We start from the raw sequence: 16,144 nt of genomic DNA on the forward strand, positions 1-16,144 counted from the left end.
GTGCGCCGTGGTCGATTGATTAAAAGCACTGAACTCAAGCTCTGGTGTTTCTGCAATGGGGTTCAATGGGACATTGTGGCGCGCCGTGGTCGATTGATTAAAAGCACTGAACTCAAGCTCTGGTGTTTCTGCAATGGGGTTCAATGGGACATTGTGGTGCGCCGTGGTCGATTGGTTAAAAGCACTGAACTCAAGCTCAGGTGTTTCTGCAATGGGGTTCAATGGGACATTGTGGTGTGCCGTGGTCGATTGGTTAAAAGCACTGAACTCAAGCTCTGGTGTTTCTGCAATGGGGTTCAATGGGACATTGTGGCGCGCCGTGGTCGATTGGTTAAGAGCACTGAACTCAAGCTCTGGTGTTTCTGCAATGAGGTTCAATGGGACATTGTGGTGCGCCGTGGTCGATTGGTTAAAAGCACTGAACTCAAGCTCTGGTGTTTCTGCACATGGGGTTCAATGGGACATTGTGGCGCGCCATGGCTGATTGGTTAAAAGCACTGAACTCAAGCTCTGGTGTTTCTGCAATGGGGTTCAATGGGACATTGTGGTGCGCCGTGGTTGATTGGTTAAAAGCACTGAACTCAAGCTCTGGTGTTTCTGCAATGGGGTTCAATGGGACATTGTGGTGCGCCGTGGTTGATTGGTTAAAAGCACTGAACTCAAGCTCTGGTGTTTCTGCAATGGGGTTCAATGGGACATTGTGGTGCGCCGTGGATGATTGGTTAAAAGCACTGAACTCAAGCTCTGGTGTTTCTGCAATGAGGTTCAATGGGACATTGTGGTGCGCCGTGGTTGATTGGTTAAAAGCACTGAACTCAAGCTCTGGTGTTTCTGCAATGGGGTTCAATGGGACATTGTGGTGTGCCGTGGTCGATTGGTTAAAAGCACTGAACTCAAGCTCTGGTGTTTCTGCAATGGGGTTCAATGGGACATTGTGGTGCGCCGTGGTCGATTGGTTAAAAGCACTGAACTCAAGCTCTGGTGTTTCTGCAATGGGGTTCAATGGGACATTGTGGTGTGCCGTGGTCGATTGGTTAAAAGCACTGAACTCAAGCTCTGGTGTTTCTGCAATGGGGTTCAATGGGACATTGTGGTGCGCCGTGGATGATTGGTTAAAAGCACTGAACTCAAGCTCTGGTGTTTCTGCAATGGGGTTCAATGGGACATTGTGGTGCGCCGTGGTTGATTGGTTAAAAGCACTGAACTCAAGCTCTGGTGTTTCTGCAATGGGGTTCAATGGGACATTGTGGTGTGCCGTGGTTGATTGGTTAAAAGCACTGAACTCAAGCTCTGGTGTTTCTGCAATGGGGTTCAATGGGACATTGTGGCGCGCCGTGGCTGATTGGTTAAAAGCACTGAACTCAAGCTCTGGTGTTTCTGCAATGGGGTTCAATGGGACATTGTGGTGCGCCGTGGTTGATTGGTTAAAAGCACTGAACTCAAGCTCTGGTGTTTCTGCAATGGGGTTCAATGGGACATTGTGGTGTGCCGTGGCTGATTGGTTAAAAGCACTGAACTCAAGCTCTGGTGTTTCTGCAATGGGGTTCAATGGGACATTGTGGTGTGCCGTGGTCGATTGGTTAAAAGCACTGAACTCAAGCTCTGGTGTTTCTGCAATGGGGTTCAATGGGACATTGTGGTGCGCCGTGGTTGATTGGTTAAAAGCACTGAACTCAAGCTCTGGTGTTTCTGCAGTGGGGTTCAATGGGACATTGTGGCGCGCCGTGGTTGATTGGTTAAAAGCACTGAACTCAAGCTCTGGTGTTTCTGCACATGGGGTTCAATGGGACATTGTGGTGCGCTGTGGCTGATTGGTTAAAAGCACTGAACTCAAGCTCTGGTGTTTCTGCAATGGGGTTCAATGGGACATTGTGGTGCGCCGTGGTTGATTGGTTAAAAGCACTGAACTCAAGCTCTGGTGTTTCTGCAATGGGGTTCAATGGGACATTGTGGTGCGCCGTGGTCGATTGGTTAAAAGCACTGAACTCAAGCTCTGGTGTTTCTGCAATGGGGTTCAATGGGACATTGTGGTGCGCCGTGGTTGATTGGTTAAAAGCACTGAACTCAAGCTCTGGTGTTTCTGCAATGGGGTTCAATGGGACATTGTGGTGTGCCGTGGTTGATTGGTTAAAAGCACTGAACTCAAGCTCTGGTGTTTCTGCAATGGGGTTCAATGGGACATTGTGGTGTGCCGTGGTTGATTGGTTAAAAGCACTGAACTCAAGCTCTGGTGTTTCTGCAATGGGGTTCAATGGGACATTGTGGCGCGCCGTGGCTGATTGGTTAAAAGCACTGAACTCAAGCTCTGGTGTTTCTGCAATGGGGTTCAATGGGACATTGTGGTGCGCCGTGGCTGATTGGTTAAAAGCACTGAACTCAAGCTCTGGTGTTTCTGCAATGGGGTTCAATGGGACATTGTGGTGCGCCGTGGCTGATTGGTTAAAAGCACTGAACTCAAGCTCTGGTGTTTCTGCAATGGGGTTCAATGGGACATTGTGGCGCGCCGTGGTCGATTGGTTAAAAGCACTGAACTCAAGCTCTGGTGTTTCTGCAATGGGGTTCAATGGGACATTGTGGTGCGCCGTGGCTGATTGGTTAAAAGCACTGAACTCAAGCTCAGGTGTTTCTGCAATGGGGTTCAATGGGACATTGTGGTGCGCCGTGGTCGATTGGTTAAAAGCACTGAACTCAAGCTCTGGTGTTTCTGCAATGGGGTTCAATGGGACATTGTGGTGCACCGTGGTCGATTGATAAAAGCACTGAACTCAAAATCTGGTGTTTCTGCAATGGGGTTCAATGGGACATTGTGGTGCGCCGTGGTGGATTGGTTAAAAGCACTGAACTCAAGCTCTGGTGTTTCTGCAATGGGGTTCAATGGGACATTGTGGTGTGCCGTGGTCGATTGGTTAAAAGCACTGAACTCAAGCTCTGGTGTTTCTGCAATGGGGTTCAATGGGACATTGTGGTGCGCCGTGGTCGATTGGTTAAAAGCACTGAACTCAAGCTCTGGTGTTTCTGCAATGGGGTTCAATGGGACATTGTGGTGCGCCGTGGTCGATTGGTTAAAAGCACTAAACTCAAGCTCTGGTGTTTCTGCAATGGGGTTCAATGGGACATTGTGGTGCGCCGTGGATGATTGGTTAAAAGCACTGAACTCAAGCTCAGGTGTTTCTGCAATGGGGTTCAATGGGACATTGTGGTGCGCCGTGGCTGATTGGTTAAAAGCACTGAACTCAAGCTCTGGTATTTCTGCAATGGGGTTCAATGGGACATTGTGGTGCGCCGTGGCTGATTGGTTAAAAGCACTGAACTCAAGCTCAGGTGTTTCTGCAATGGGGTTCAATGGGACATTGTGGTGCGCCGTGGCTGATTGGTTAAAAGCACTGAACTCAAGCTCTGGTGTTTCTGCAATGGGGTTCAATGGGACATTGTGGTGCGCTGTGGTTGATTGGTTAGGAGCACTGAACTCAAGCTCTGGTGTTTCTGCAATGGGGTTCAATGGGACATTGTGGTGTGCCGTGGTTGATTGGTTAAAAGCACTGAACTCAAGCTCTGGTGTTTCTGCAATGGGGTTCAATGGGACATTGTGGTGCGCTGTGGTTGATTGGTTAGGAGCACTGAACTCAAGCTCTGGTGTTTCTGCAATGGGATTCAATGGGACATTGTGGTGCGCCGTGGTCGATTGGTTAAAAGCACTGAACTCAAGCTCTGGTGTTTCTGCAATGGGGTTCAATGGGACATTGTGGTGTGCCGTGGTCGATTGGTTAAAAGCACTGAACTCAAGCTCTGGTGTTTCTGCAATGGGGTTCAATGGGACATTGTGGTGCGCCGTGGCTGATTGGTTAAAAGCACTGAACTCAAGCTCAGGTGTTTCTGCAATGGGGTTCAATGGGACATTGAGGCGCGCCGTGGTCGATTGGTTAAAAGCACTGAACTCAAGCTCAGGTGTTTCTGATCAGTAGTTCAAGTCCTGGTCATTGCATGTGTGTCCTTGAGAAAAACACTTTACAATAATTGCTTTGTTCCTCAAATGGGAAACTAAACTGTAGGTCCATGTTCTAGGGCTGGAAGTGAACCCAGAACACTTATCGTGGAATAGTTGTATACCCTAATGTTTCTGGTTCACATACAGCGAGCACCCTTGTTTACTGGTTTCATCAGGCTTGCAAGCTACAGTGTTTAAAGGAACACGTTGCCTTGGATCGGACGAACTGGTCTACAAAAAGCGTTTGAAACCATTTGTTATGAAATGCATATGGTTAGAAAGATGTTTTAAAAGTAGAAGATAATAATCCACATAAGTATCACTCAAAATTGCACGGTTTTCCTTCACGTCGCCAACTAACACGGTCGGCCATTTATGGGAGTCAAATTTTTGACTCCCATAAATGGCCGACCGTGTTAGTCGACGGGGTAAATGGAAAACCATGCACGCAATTTCGAGGCATATTTGTGTACATCATTGTATTCTACTTTTACATCTTTCTCCCACATGCATTTTACAACAAACGGTTACAGAACACTTTTCAAAGACCAACTTGACCGATCCAAGGAAACGTGTTCCTTTAAGTTAACATATGAGGTATCCATCCTTGGTTTCATTACCTTCTAATTTATAAAATAATAATGCCATTACAATTCTCTTAATATCTAATGCTTTAAAGCCAAAGATTTGACTTCCAGTAATGTGCTTTGATTCAATGGATAATGTCAACACTGTGTTTACAAAGTACTTTTAGATTGACTTTAAAGTAAATCAGAACAAATCTAATTTGGGGTTGAACAAAGAATTGACTAGAGTGGGATTCAAACCAACAACCTCCGGATTAACATGCCGGCGCTCTACCAAATCTAATTTGTTCTGAAAGTAAGTTGATTATCAGTGCAAGTATATTGAAGTGTTTAGGTTTGGAGCAACGAGTTAATATCAATACCTGTTTTTCTATTAGGATGACACGGCCCAAGAGTTGATCTTCCAATCCTTTCATTGTTACAGTGAAATCAATAATGGACGTACGAGCAGACACCTACAGATAGGACAAAATAATACCACATCAAAGGCACATTCTAATATTGTAAAAGTTTCATTTAGTATCTATATTAGTATTGAGTGGCCAATCAGAAAGTAAATGCTAGTCCATGTCAATCGGGGGAACTTTAAATACAGTAAGAATAGAGTCAAATAAACTGTACATGATTATTTTCCAACTCAGGCTTAACTTGTTTTGACACTAAAGTAATTTCATTTTACAATGAGTCATTATCGAGGGGTTTGTTTGACCTTGGGTTTTCAGATTTTGGGCTGAGAGTGTTTCGAGAGAAAGACATGTTTACCCTGTTTTAGCGTGTTTTAGCGTGAGGTAAGGGACTCATTATATTTTAAAACTATTTTTTGAGGGAACCCAAGCTATTGGAAAAAATGTAGAAACTAAATATTTCAGAGCATCCTAGAACCGCTCTTTAAAGGACCAGTTTTGATCAATAAAAGGAATGACTCAAACTGGGGCATTCCCAGTTGTAAAGAATGTTTGTTCACAGTTTTTTTCCAGCATTTATCTTAATATCTTCATTATTTTCATCGCATTTCTATTAGTTTGTTGTTAATATTAAACTATACTCATTGAAGTGTAGTGAGTAAACCAACCTCTGGTGTGTATGTTGGGTTTGCTAACTTGGTAGTCACATACAGAGTGAAACCTTTCATCACGTCTACTTCCTTGTCACCAACCTTCACCTGAAAGGAACATTCATAAACACAGAAATCTCAACAAATACACTCTAGTAAATTTTGGGAAGCTTAATTAGTGTTCGGATATATATTTTGTTTTGCGGTAACACCATGTGTGTATCTACTTGCAAGGTAGAGTTGTTCTAAGAGAACTGTCTTTCTTTATTCTACAAGCGCGGGGTAGATATATCCAGGTAGAGTTGTTCTAAGAGAACTGTCTTTCTTTATTCTACAAGCGCGGGGTAGATATATCGATGTTCGGGAGACTTCTCAATTCTAGAAAAGAACTGTCCTGCTTGTAAACTACTACCCGGGCGGAAGGTATAGAAAATTGGCTGGGACTACTACTTTAGCTAAAAAGGATCGTAATTATATGCACTACCGCGGAGTCAGTTCTTGAACTGGTCTCAACGTTTCGACTAGCTTGCTCTAGTCATCGTCAGTAAACTTTTAGTGTTTCCTTTTTAATGATGAAATATTTCTTTTCAAGAAATTAATGATTTGAAAGCAACACACTGCTGGCCAACTTAGAACAACAACTTTCAAATGTGTGCATTTTCAGATTATATAAAGGAAAACTAGAAGGAAAACTGTTATGGTAATTGTTTCTTACCTTGAATGTAGAGCCAGATTTGATGAAGTTTTTCTCTAGGACATTATCTAATGCTGGGTCCAGATCTTCTCCTATATCCTCAATAAGCAATGGACGACCCAGAGACAAACTGTCTTCAAGATGAGTCCGGAAATACTTGTGGTTCAGTGATGTCGCCTTTAAACAAGATCAACAAACAACATTAAATTGCATTGAAATGCTAACATTGTACAAACTAAATGTCAATCAGGTAATTGCTTAGTTTTTGATGCATTATGGAAGGTTATTAATTTTGGTTTTTACCCATACACCGGTGTGTTAGCACTGTATACTCAGTACTTACCCGAGTTCTGTGAAAAATTATCACAGGCATATTACTCGGGTGGGATTTAAACCCAGGACCCTTGCAATTCTAGAGCAGTGTCTTACCAACTAGACTACCGAGGTTGCCCGGTAGCTAGTTCGAATCCTATGTTTTGGCACTGGGTACCTCAAGGATATAAGAGATGTTAAATTTGCATGGGGGATAAGGAATATTAATTTTTGTTTTTACCCATATACACCGATGTGTGTTAGCACTGTATACTCAGTACTTTCCCTCGAGTCCTGTGAACAAATATCACAGGTATGTTACTCGGGTGGGATTCGAACCCAAGACCCTTGCAATCCTCGAGCAGTGTTTTTATTCACAGGACTCGGGAAAGTACTGAGTATACTGAGTAAAAACAAACATTAATATTCTTTATCCCCGATGCAAATTTTACATCTCTATTAAGTGCAAGGTGATGATCAAAGCTTATATGTGATAACTTGTGTAACTATACCATGCATTTAATGTCCTAGACAGAAAACTGCAGCATGTTAAATAACTTCTCAACACACAATCTAAAGAAATCATTGGTAGTTTGTACGAATGTTATAGGAATAACCAAGAAAAATGGAAGAAAACAAAATGATCACGGAATCCAAAGATATGAGCCTGTGTTCATAATTTTCTTGAAAATATTGTCAAGTCTTCTTGTTTGTACTTTAACAGTTATCCTTGACCTCAGTCTAAAATCTGCTAGAAAGTTGACGTAATTTTTTACCTGTAAACCGTTTTCTTTTTCTTTATTCTTGATCCATGTTTTGCCTTGTCCCTGAGGATCAATGAGTAGTGGGTAGCGAGTAGCTTTCGTTACAATGATTCCATTCTGTACAGATAGATCATCATTGGGAAGACCTTGTAGATTCCACTCTCCAATCTGATAACAACAAACAAATCAAATATAAGTAGGATTTGAAACTTTGCTTGGTGGAAATACGATATGAAAAGGTTGGCGGTAACACCATGTAATGAGTATCTCTAAATGAATTGGAGTTGGTTCAGAAAAGAAACGTTGGTTTCAACTCGATTTTTCGATCAGTATGCTCTGATCCTCTTTTGGAGAAAGCGATCAGAGCATAATGATCGAAACATCGAGTTGAAACCAACGGTTCCTTTCAGAACCACCCTAACTGATTTAAACTGTTATCATGTAATACTGGACTGCTATATAAAAACGGGAGATACTGAAGACAAGCTTGAAATGAACATCTTGGAGGTTGATGTAGATAATAGGCCCATAATGCTGAAACAGAAAATAGACAGGTCATGAAGAAGAACTTGTAAATTCCGTTCTTTCCAGGTTTCCATTTTTAGCAAAAGAGGAACTCTTTCAGAATAATCCATGCTACAATTATGCACTGAAGATTTAAATCTCTATGCAACGGATACAATTAAAAGAGGGATGATGAAGAATTCAGTTGTTGTTGACAATGATGAGCCTCAAAATGAAAGAGATGAAAAAACATTTCCTTTGTACGACATAGAGAAGATTAAATAAAACAAAAACAACAATTAATTCAATCCAACTTGATATCCAGTGAAATATTGTGAAGTGCTTTGTTATTTGTTGCTATAAATAATGCTAACTTACTGTGGTTGTATCGACCAGCATGTTGGTGATATTGAGATTCTTAGTGAAAACAAAAACAACAATTAATTCAATCCAACTTGATATCCAGTGAAATATTGTGAATAGTGCTTTGTTATTTGTTGCTATAAATAATGCTAACTTACTGTGGTTGTATCGACCAGCATGTTGGTGATATTGAGATTCTTAGTGAAAGGAATCTTTCTTGAAGTCAGTTGATTCATCCAATCCTCATTCATATTAAACCGAAATACTTGATTGAATGGTCCTGAGTAGGATAAGAAACCTGTGGCTAGAAGGACGTCACCGACAAGCCTGAAACAAACACCAAGCAGTTAGTACAAACACCTACACATGTATATCAAGTATAGAGTCAAAATATTCTAAGGCAAAGTCCTAACAAACAGTACATTTGACAGAAGTCTAAAAGTGAACGTCTATGATAAATTCTTATGCAATTATTTTCTTCTACTTTACATATTGGGAGTCAATTAAAAATGTTATGATTATATAACTGAAATAAAGTTACAATCTCTTGCAGCCTTCTAGTTTGACACAAAAACACCGGGCACCACAAAAGCACCATACTTTCACATTTCTGTGTATTCTCCTGTTTATGTTTTTGTAAAATATTGTAATTAAAATTAAATTTGGCCACTGGCTGTGATGTGTATAAAAAAAAAGTTAAAATAAATAAATAAATAAATAAATAAATAAATAAATAAATAAATAAATAAATACGAACAGACATGGAATAGGATATGAAAGCACAAAATAGCAGACTGGAACCTGGCACAGCCAAACATGTTGTATTATCATGTGTTGGATATGCAATATTCCATGCCTTTTTACTTTATATAAATCTAAATGAATCCTTGTACCAGAACATTCTATATTAGCGTGTGCATGGCTTTATATACTTTACATTATAGCTTTAAATTCAAAGATTTTCAATGAATGTGGGATCCCCAGTTGTGATGTCATTTTATTAGGGCAGAGAATACTAAATGCTTGTTTACTGCATTCACACAATGATTTGTTTTGAAATAACAGCAGAACTGGTATGTACTAATAACTTCTGACGATGACTAAAGCAAGCTAGTCCAAACGGTGAGACCAAATCAAGAACTGACTCCGCAGTAGTGCAGTTAATTACGATCCTATAAGCTCAAGTACATGTAGTTTAAAAAAAAGCAGGACAGTTCTTTTCTGTTCTCCCGAACATCCAATAAATCTACTCTAAAATAAAGAAAGACAGTTCTCTAAGAACTAACTCTACCTGGCAAGTAGATACGCACACGGTGTTACCGAAAACCAAACAAATATATATTGATACCTCACATATACAAGCCCCTCATTACATCATAGACATTCTGCAAGTTGGTGCTGAACGGAGACTCCTTCGGTCAAACAGCTCCTGTTCACCATACTTTGTAGTTCCAAGAACAAGCCACATCATTTTGCCGATAGAGCCTTCTCGGTATATGGACCCAATAAACTTCCCAATCACATCAGGGACACAACATCCTTTAACACATTCAAGGCACTTCTGAAAGCCCACTTGTTTCAGGAGGCCTACCATCAATGACTTGTTATTTCTTCTGTGCCTCAGTGCCTTTGAGCAAACTTTTGATTTAGGCGCTATACAAATTACGTTTGATTGATTGATACCTCAGCAATGCCTAAAGTCCTATATAGTAATAACTCATCCTTAGAGACACCAGCAGTCCATAAGCCTCAACTGTTTGTACACACCTGTTTATCTGATCCTTAAACTCTTTGCTCTGTTCAGTCCATCTGACCTTCTCTCCTCCAAGTCCATTGATCAATGCAGACGCTGCTAACATCTTCTTCTTACAAGACTCAGCATCATCCAATAGGTCCTACAACCAAATTCACAAAAACTCATGTTGAACTGACCTCAGTAATTTAAACCATTCCAGACTTGTGTATCATAAAATGTTATCTAATAATGCTATTGTATCTACCGCCCCTGCACCAACGCACATGCGCTGTCTGTCCTGCTCGTCATTTTGAGAGTCAAATTGCACATGGTAAGCGAGTAAATGCTGCATAGGAACATTAACTCCCAAAAATAGCGCAACCAAGATTTGAGATAGCACCAGGGCCCCTGCAGGGGACAACTTTATTGCTTTTAAAAGCAAAATTATTGGTTAACAACTAGCTGCTAAGCAAATGAACAAGATGCCAGTCACAAAATGTGCATGTGACAAGGTATTTTGGCTGGTAATCTTAGTGTACATGTAGTAACCGTAATTGTGTTGCTAGTTTTTGTGCTTATTAAGCAGTTGTATGAAATTTTGGGTTGATAGGACTCCAATGCATTTTCCTTAAAGGGAAGGTACATGTTTGGTAGATACTCAAAACAAATATTAACTTAAAAACTGACTTGGTAACGAGCATTGGAGAGCTGTTGATAGTAAAAAACATTGTGGGAAACAACTCCCTCTGAAGTAACGTAGTTTTTGAGAAAGAGGTACTTTCTCACTAAAATAATAAAAGACTTCTAGCTAGAAGTCTTTTATTCCTATCTGAAAGCAAACAAATTCGTCCAACAAGGGTGTTTTTTCTTTCATAATTTTCTCGCAACTTCGATGACCAATTGAGCCCAAATGTTCACAGGCTTGTTACTTTATGCTTATGATGGGACACACCAAGTGAGATGACTGGTCTTTGACAATTACCAAACATGTACCTTTCCTTAAATGCTTGCAATATGAACTGAGTAAAAGCTTACTTTTATAAGCTTACTTATTTTATATCAACACACACAACAAATGATTATGTTTGTAAATGTTATAAGTTTGGTAAGGAATGGTAAGTACACAAAAAGCCACAATTACTTATTTGAGGATGAAAAGATTTACCATTGCTGACAGGTATTGACACGACTACTACTTTAGTCAATGATAGGTAACCTTAATACACTCACCTGTTTCTCTTTCATTGCAGCATCAAACTTTGCTTGTACTTCATCTAATTCTCTCTGCTTCTCATCAAGTATGGCTTGAGCCGTAGATAATTCATTGTTGGCAATAGTTAGACGCACTGCCTGTACAGTCAAGTTAGCCTGCAATAAACAACCCAAAATACTTTTCAACATCAAGTATCTAGTGCATGAGCAATACTGTATCCAAAACTATTGCGAAGGCTTAGCTCATTAGTTGGTGCCTACATTCAAACTTAGAATTTTAAACTGATTAACGATGGTTTAATGAACGACACACTTAAAGTGGTGTGGTTTAAAAAAAAAACCAAATAAGAGTAGACAGGTGCAATGACTGCGATAAAGAGTAGAGTGGGTTTATTTATTAGGTCAATTGCAGAAATTAAATTTTGTAGACAAATGACAAACTCACTTCTCCTAATTGATATTTGACTTTGAATATCCTCAACCTACCTTGAGGGGCAATACTTCTTTATTGATGCCAAAGAAGCTTGCCATTGCTTGAGTCCATGAGCACAGACCAGCCACATCACCACACACCTTCTTAGCAGACGCTAGATTATAGTCTTCCATATCAAGATAAGGAGCAAGAAGTTCCACAGTTTCCTCTGTGATAGAATCTTTAGGAAACGATTGAAGATTGGACAGAAAGCCTGAACCACTCATCACCTGAAACGAAGCAATCAATTATAATAATCAAACAAATACAGAGTCAAGATTATCTACATCAGTGATTGTTGGAATAGTAACTTCATTTCTCTCATAATTTTGTTTTTAATAATCATACAATCATGTAAATTACCTGTACAGTAGTCTGTGAATGTATACTGGAGACTGCTTTTAACTATAATGGACAGGTCTTTGTAAAATCTGTCAAACTCTGTTCTTGCTAAAGCTGGGTGATATGGACTTGTGATATAGGGTGTCGTGGCCGAGCGGATAAGAGCATCGAACTCAAGCTCTGGTGCTTCTGTTCAGCAGAGTGTGGGTTCGAATCCCAGTCGTGACACTTGTGTTCCTGAGCAAGACACTTAACTATAATTGCTTTTCTCCACCCAGGGGTAAATGGGTACCTGTGAGGGCAGAGATGGTTCTTGTGATTGATTTAGCAGAGTAGCGCATATTTATTGCACAGGCTGCATACTCCCAACCAGGGAGCTGAGATGGTTTAAGGAGTGAATTAAGGCCCAGTGACCAGGGGTAATAATGTGAAGCGCTTTGGGACGCCCTCCGGGTGTGAAAAGCACTATATAAAAACAGGTTATTATTATTATTATTATTATTATTATTATGGAAGAACTCACCTTGAGTGATTCACTCCAAGATGGCTTAGGAGAAGGTCTCTCTGGATCCAAAGACAATGAATCTAATCTCTTTTGAAAGAGAAGCAAGACACAATCCATAATACGCATGATGAGATGAGGTGGTTTAGCCAGCTTCCTTACAGTAGATATATGAGCTGGTTTAATGGTATTCAATGCACTCTCAGCCTCTTCCAATGCTGGTTTAGCAGCCTCTAATTTAGTTTCTGCTATTGTCTTGTCTGCTTCTATCTCATCTACTATAGCCTGGGCTTTGTCTTTGACTTTCTGTACTCCACTCTTCACCTTCTCTGCAGCCTGGGCAGACACAGTCACCTCAGCTAACACCTGCAAGAAATAATAATAACAACATACATTTATAGAGCCCTGAATTCATTAATAAAAATGTTCCCAGACATTTCAGGTAAAAGAAGAAACCTAAAAAGAGATGAAGAATAAGTACAAGTGGAGTCAATAAATGTGAATAGATACATGTATAGTAAACAATACACAATTGCTAAAAGAATCCTATAAACAAGGAACATCACGGCAAACCCAGAAAAAGCCTGACCCAAAGAGTGATCAGAAGTACGCAGATACCCAAGAGGACTACAATATGCAACCAGGGCTTTCAGTCAGATACGATAACAAACAAAAACAACTACACACAAATTGAGAGATATAGAGGGAGCTTGATAATTGATTCAATAGAAATAATTTACTTGGGCACATGTTGCGATTGATTGTGGGATTCCTCTCAGATAGTCTATAAGTTTGAAGTAGACAACACACACTAGACGAACCTTTTCTGCTTTAACTGATGCAACAGCCAGTTCCTTTTCTTTGACGACAAGATCCTTAGATAGTTGAGACACAGACTCACTGGCTTCAATGAGTTTATCAAGACCTGTATTCATCCTGCGTGCTAACTCTGAAATAGTTGAATACTTCTCCAGATAAATGGTCTTATAACCATCAATGAAGGACAGGTAAGACTTGGGAGTCACATGGGTCTGACGTCGGTATCTGAATAAATGGCAAAGCATGGGCATTGAACAGCCATTAATTGTGTACATTAAAGGTGGGCAACTTTTTACAGAAGTGTGATTAAATAGTTTGTATTGTATAACACCCAAGCAGATCCTTGCCATTTGATTCGAGGATTGCCGTCATGTGATAACAAATGAAAGTACTATTGCGCGCTACGTCACTCACCAAGTATTTTTCGTTCCATCCGATAAGTACTATTGCACGGTGCGTAAAACATCACTGCGCCGCGCGTGTGTTTGGTAATGCCGCAGTGACTGCAAGGCACATAACTACATTCGGCGTCTATGTCTCAAAATAGCTGTACAGAACACACATAGTCACTGTTGAATCCAACAGGCCGAAAAAGAACCGGGTGTATAATGTCACAATGAGAAATTGTAGGCCTACACTTTATTTGTTTTGAAGGTGTATCCTCCAATCAAAATGACAACGATCTACTTGGATGTTATATACAACAAGTAATGAATAACTATTGCTATAACAACCATCACTATGACATTACTCCACTCATAAGTTTAATGACAGTGAATAGCTGTCACAAACATTAGTCTTAAATCAGACATCAACTTTTAAACAATCTTATGATGGCTGTTCATTTGGAACAATTCAAGTGAGCTTTTGAAATTGAGGAACATAAAAACCCTTTCCTTGCTTATTAAAGGAACACGTTGCCTTGGATTGGACGAGTTGGTCTACAAAAAGCATTTGTAACTGTTTGTTATAAAATGCATATGATTGGAAAGATGTTTTAAAAGTAGAATACAATGATCCAAACAAATTTGCCTCGAAATTGCGTGGTTTTCCTTTTATTTTGCGAACTAACACGGTCGGCCATTTATGGGAGTCAACCATAAATGGCCGATCGTTCTTGTCGATGAGGTAAAAGGAAAACCGTACAATTTCGAGGCATGTTTGTGTAGATCATTGTACTCTACTTTTACAACATCTTTCTAACCATATGCATTTTATAACAAACAGTTACAAACGCTTTTCAAAGACTAACTTGACCGATCCAAGGCAACGTGTCCCTTTAAAGCAATCGCACAACATCGGTAAACAGTATTGTCCAAAGGTCCACACTTTGTGTATCACATCTTATATATAAAATAACAAACCTGTGAAAATTTAGGCTCAATCGGTCATCGGAGTCGGGAGAAAATAACGGGAAAACCCACCCTTGTGTTTAAAATAAATACTTTATTCTTGATATCGAGAATTGATAATTGTTTTAATGTTTTCTCAAAAAGTAAAGCATTTCATGGAATAATATTTCAAGGGAAGTCTTTCACCATTATTCATGGAATAATATTTCAAGGGAAGTCTTTCACCATTACCTTCTATAAACCCTGTAAGTTATTTGTAAATCTGTGAACTTTTAATTTTTGTTCTGTTCAGAAAGTGTCCAATGGCTTTCATAATAAGCATGTACATGTATGTGCCACACTCACAACATTGACTCAGTATTTGCAGTGTGAATAATAAAAACAAATCTCAAAACAAAGAATTGAGACACAGATTACGAAAAAGTCGTAGTGCAATAGTGGATAAGCTAAAGAGCTGGGCCCAATTTCATGGCTCTGCTTACCATAAGCACAGAATCGGCGCTTACGGAAGCAGGGAATTCTGTGCTTACGGCAAGCGTATTTCACGGGTTAGCGGCGAATTTGGGCTTTTGCGAGTGGGTACTTCATGTTACTATGCATTCTACGCTTTATACAAGGCTAGCGCAGAAATTCGGCGCTTGCACGTAAGCGGGGAATCGCGATCATAAGCACAGAATTCGGTGGTAAGGAGAGCCATGAAATTGGGCCCTGATAGTTTACCTTTGGAAGTAGTCTGTACATGTTTCAGCCACACCATCATGGAACTCTCCCATAGTGTGTACAAGTTGCTGCTTAGTCTCAGCTGGACACATAATCTCAAACTTAGACAAGAAATGATTAGATACAGCAACCAGAGCATCCTTTGGCCATCTTGTAAACCAATCCATGGTGCAACCTGAGATTAACCCAGGAAACTTTAATGAGCGGTTACGAAACTTCTCTCCCACCTACAAACACAGGGAAATAGGACAGTAATTAACAAAGAGAAATATCAAACAAGGATGGATGCTGTTACGCTGAGGAGTGTTGTTATGTCAGGTCACACTTCCTACAGGTACTTGATACAGTACAAAATAATTCAACAATGTGGTACTGACTGAAATGTCCTGGTCAATCTGTCAAAGTGTTAGTAAATCTTTCACAATAAACACAATCTAGACACAGGATCGTCCATCCAAGTCTGAACATTTTAATAGCCTTTCTAAACAGCATGGATGACTCCATGTAGACACCAACCTTGTCCTCTTTGACACAAACTATTTTGGAAAGTGTGAAAGCATCGCATATTTATCAAAATAGGATTAAACTGTGGAGCGTCAAACACCATGGCAGTAAATACATGGCAAAATAATGTATGATACAAATCAAATGACAAGGGTTTACGTATGTGTGGTATTGTATACAAATACAAAGCTACGTTGTATATCATTAGTAAAATATGGCTTAC

The 16,144-nt window shown here is 40.1% G+C and overlaps 1 protein-coding gene across 1 annotated transcript in view; it reads right to left on the bottom strand.

Annotated features, from left to right (window-relative positions):
* Window positions 1-16,144, bottom strand: part of LOC139951474 (dynein axonemal heavy chain 8-like) — a 112,739-nt gene that overhangs the window by 22,271 nt on the left and 74,324 nt on the right. Inside the window, exons 60-70 of the mRNA XM_071950386.1 lie at window positions 15,418-15,644; window positions 13,348-13,570; window positions 12,548-12,892; window positions 11,697-11,912; window positions 11,229-11,366; window positions 10,031-10,158; window positions 8,422-8,590; window positions 7,409-7,564; window positions 6,342-6,497; window positions 5,645-5,734; window positions 4,935-5,027 (exon numbers count right to left, since the gene is read on the bottom strand). Coding sequence (XP_071806487.1) covers window positions 4,935-5,027; window positions 5,645-5,734; window positions 6,342-6,497; window positions 7,409-7,564; window positions 8,422-8,590; window positions 10,031-10,158; window positions 11,229-11,366; window positions 11,697-11,912; window positions 12,548-12,892; window positions 13,348-13,570; window positions 15,418-15,644 — 1,941 coding nt within the window. The remainder of the gene's footprint in view (window positions 1-4,934; window positions 5,028-5,644; window positions 5,735-6,341; window positions 6,498-7,408; window positions 7,565-8,421; window positions 8,591-10,030; window positions 10,159-11,228; window positions 11,367-11,696; window positions 11,913-12,547; window positions 12,893-13,347; window positions 13,571-15,417; window positions 15,645-16,144) is intronic.

Source organism: Asterias amurensis, chromosome 19 (genome assembly GCF_032118995.1).
Source record: "Asterias amurensis chromosome 19, ASM3211899v1".
NCBI classification, from domain to species: domain Eukaryota; kingdom Metazoa; phylum Echinodermata; class Asteroidea; order Forcipulatida; family Asteriidae; genus Asterias; species Asterias amurensis.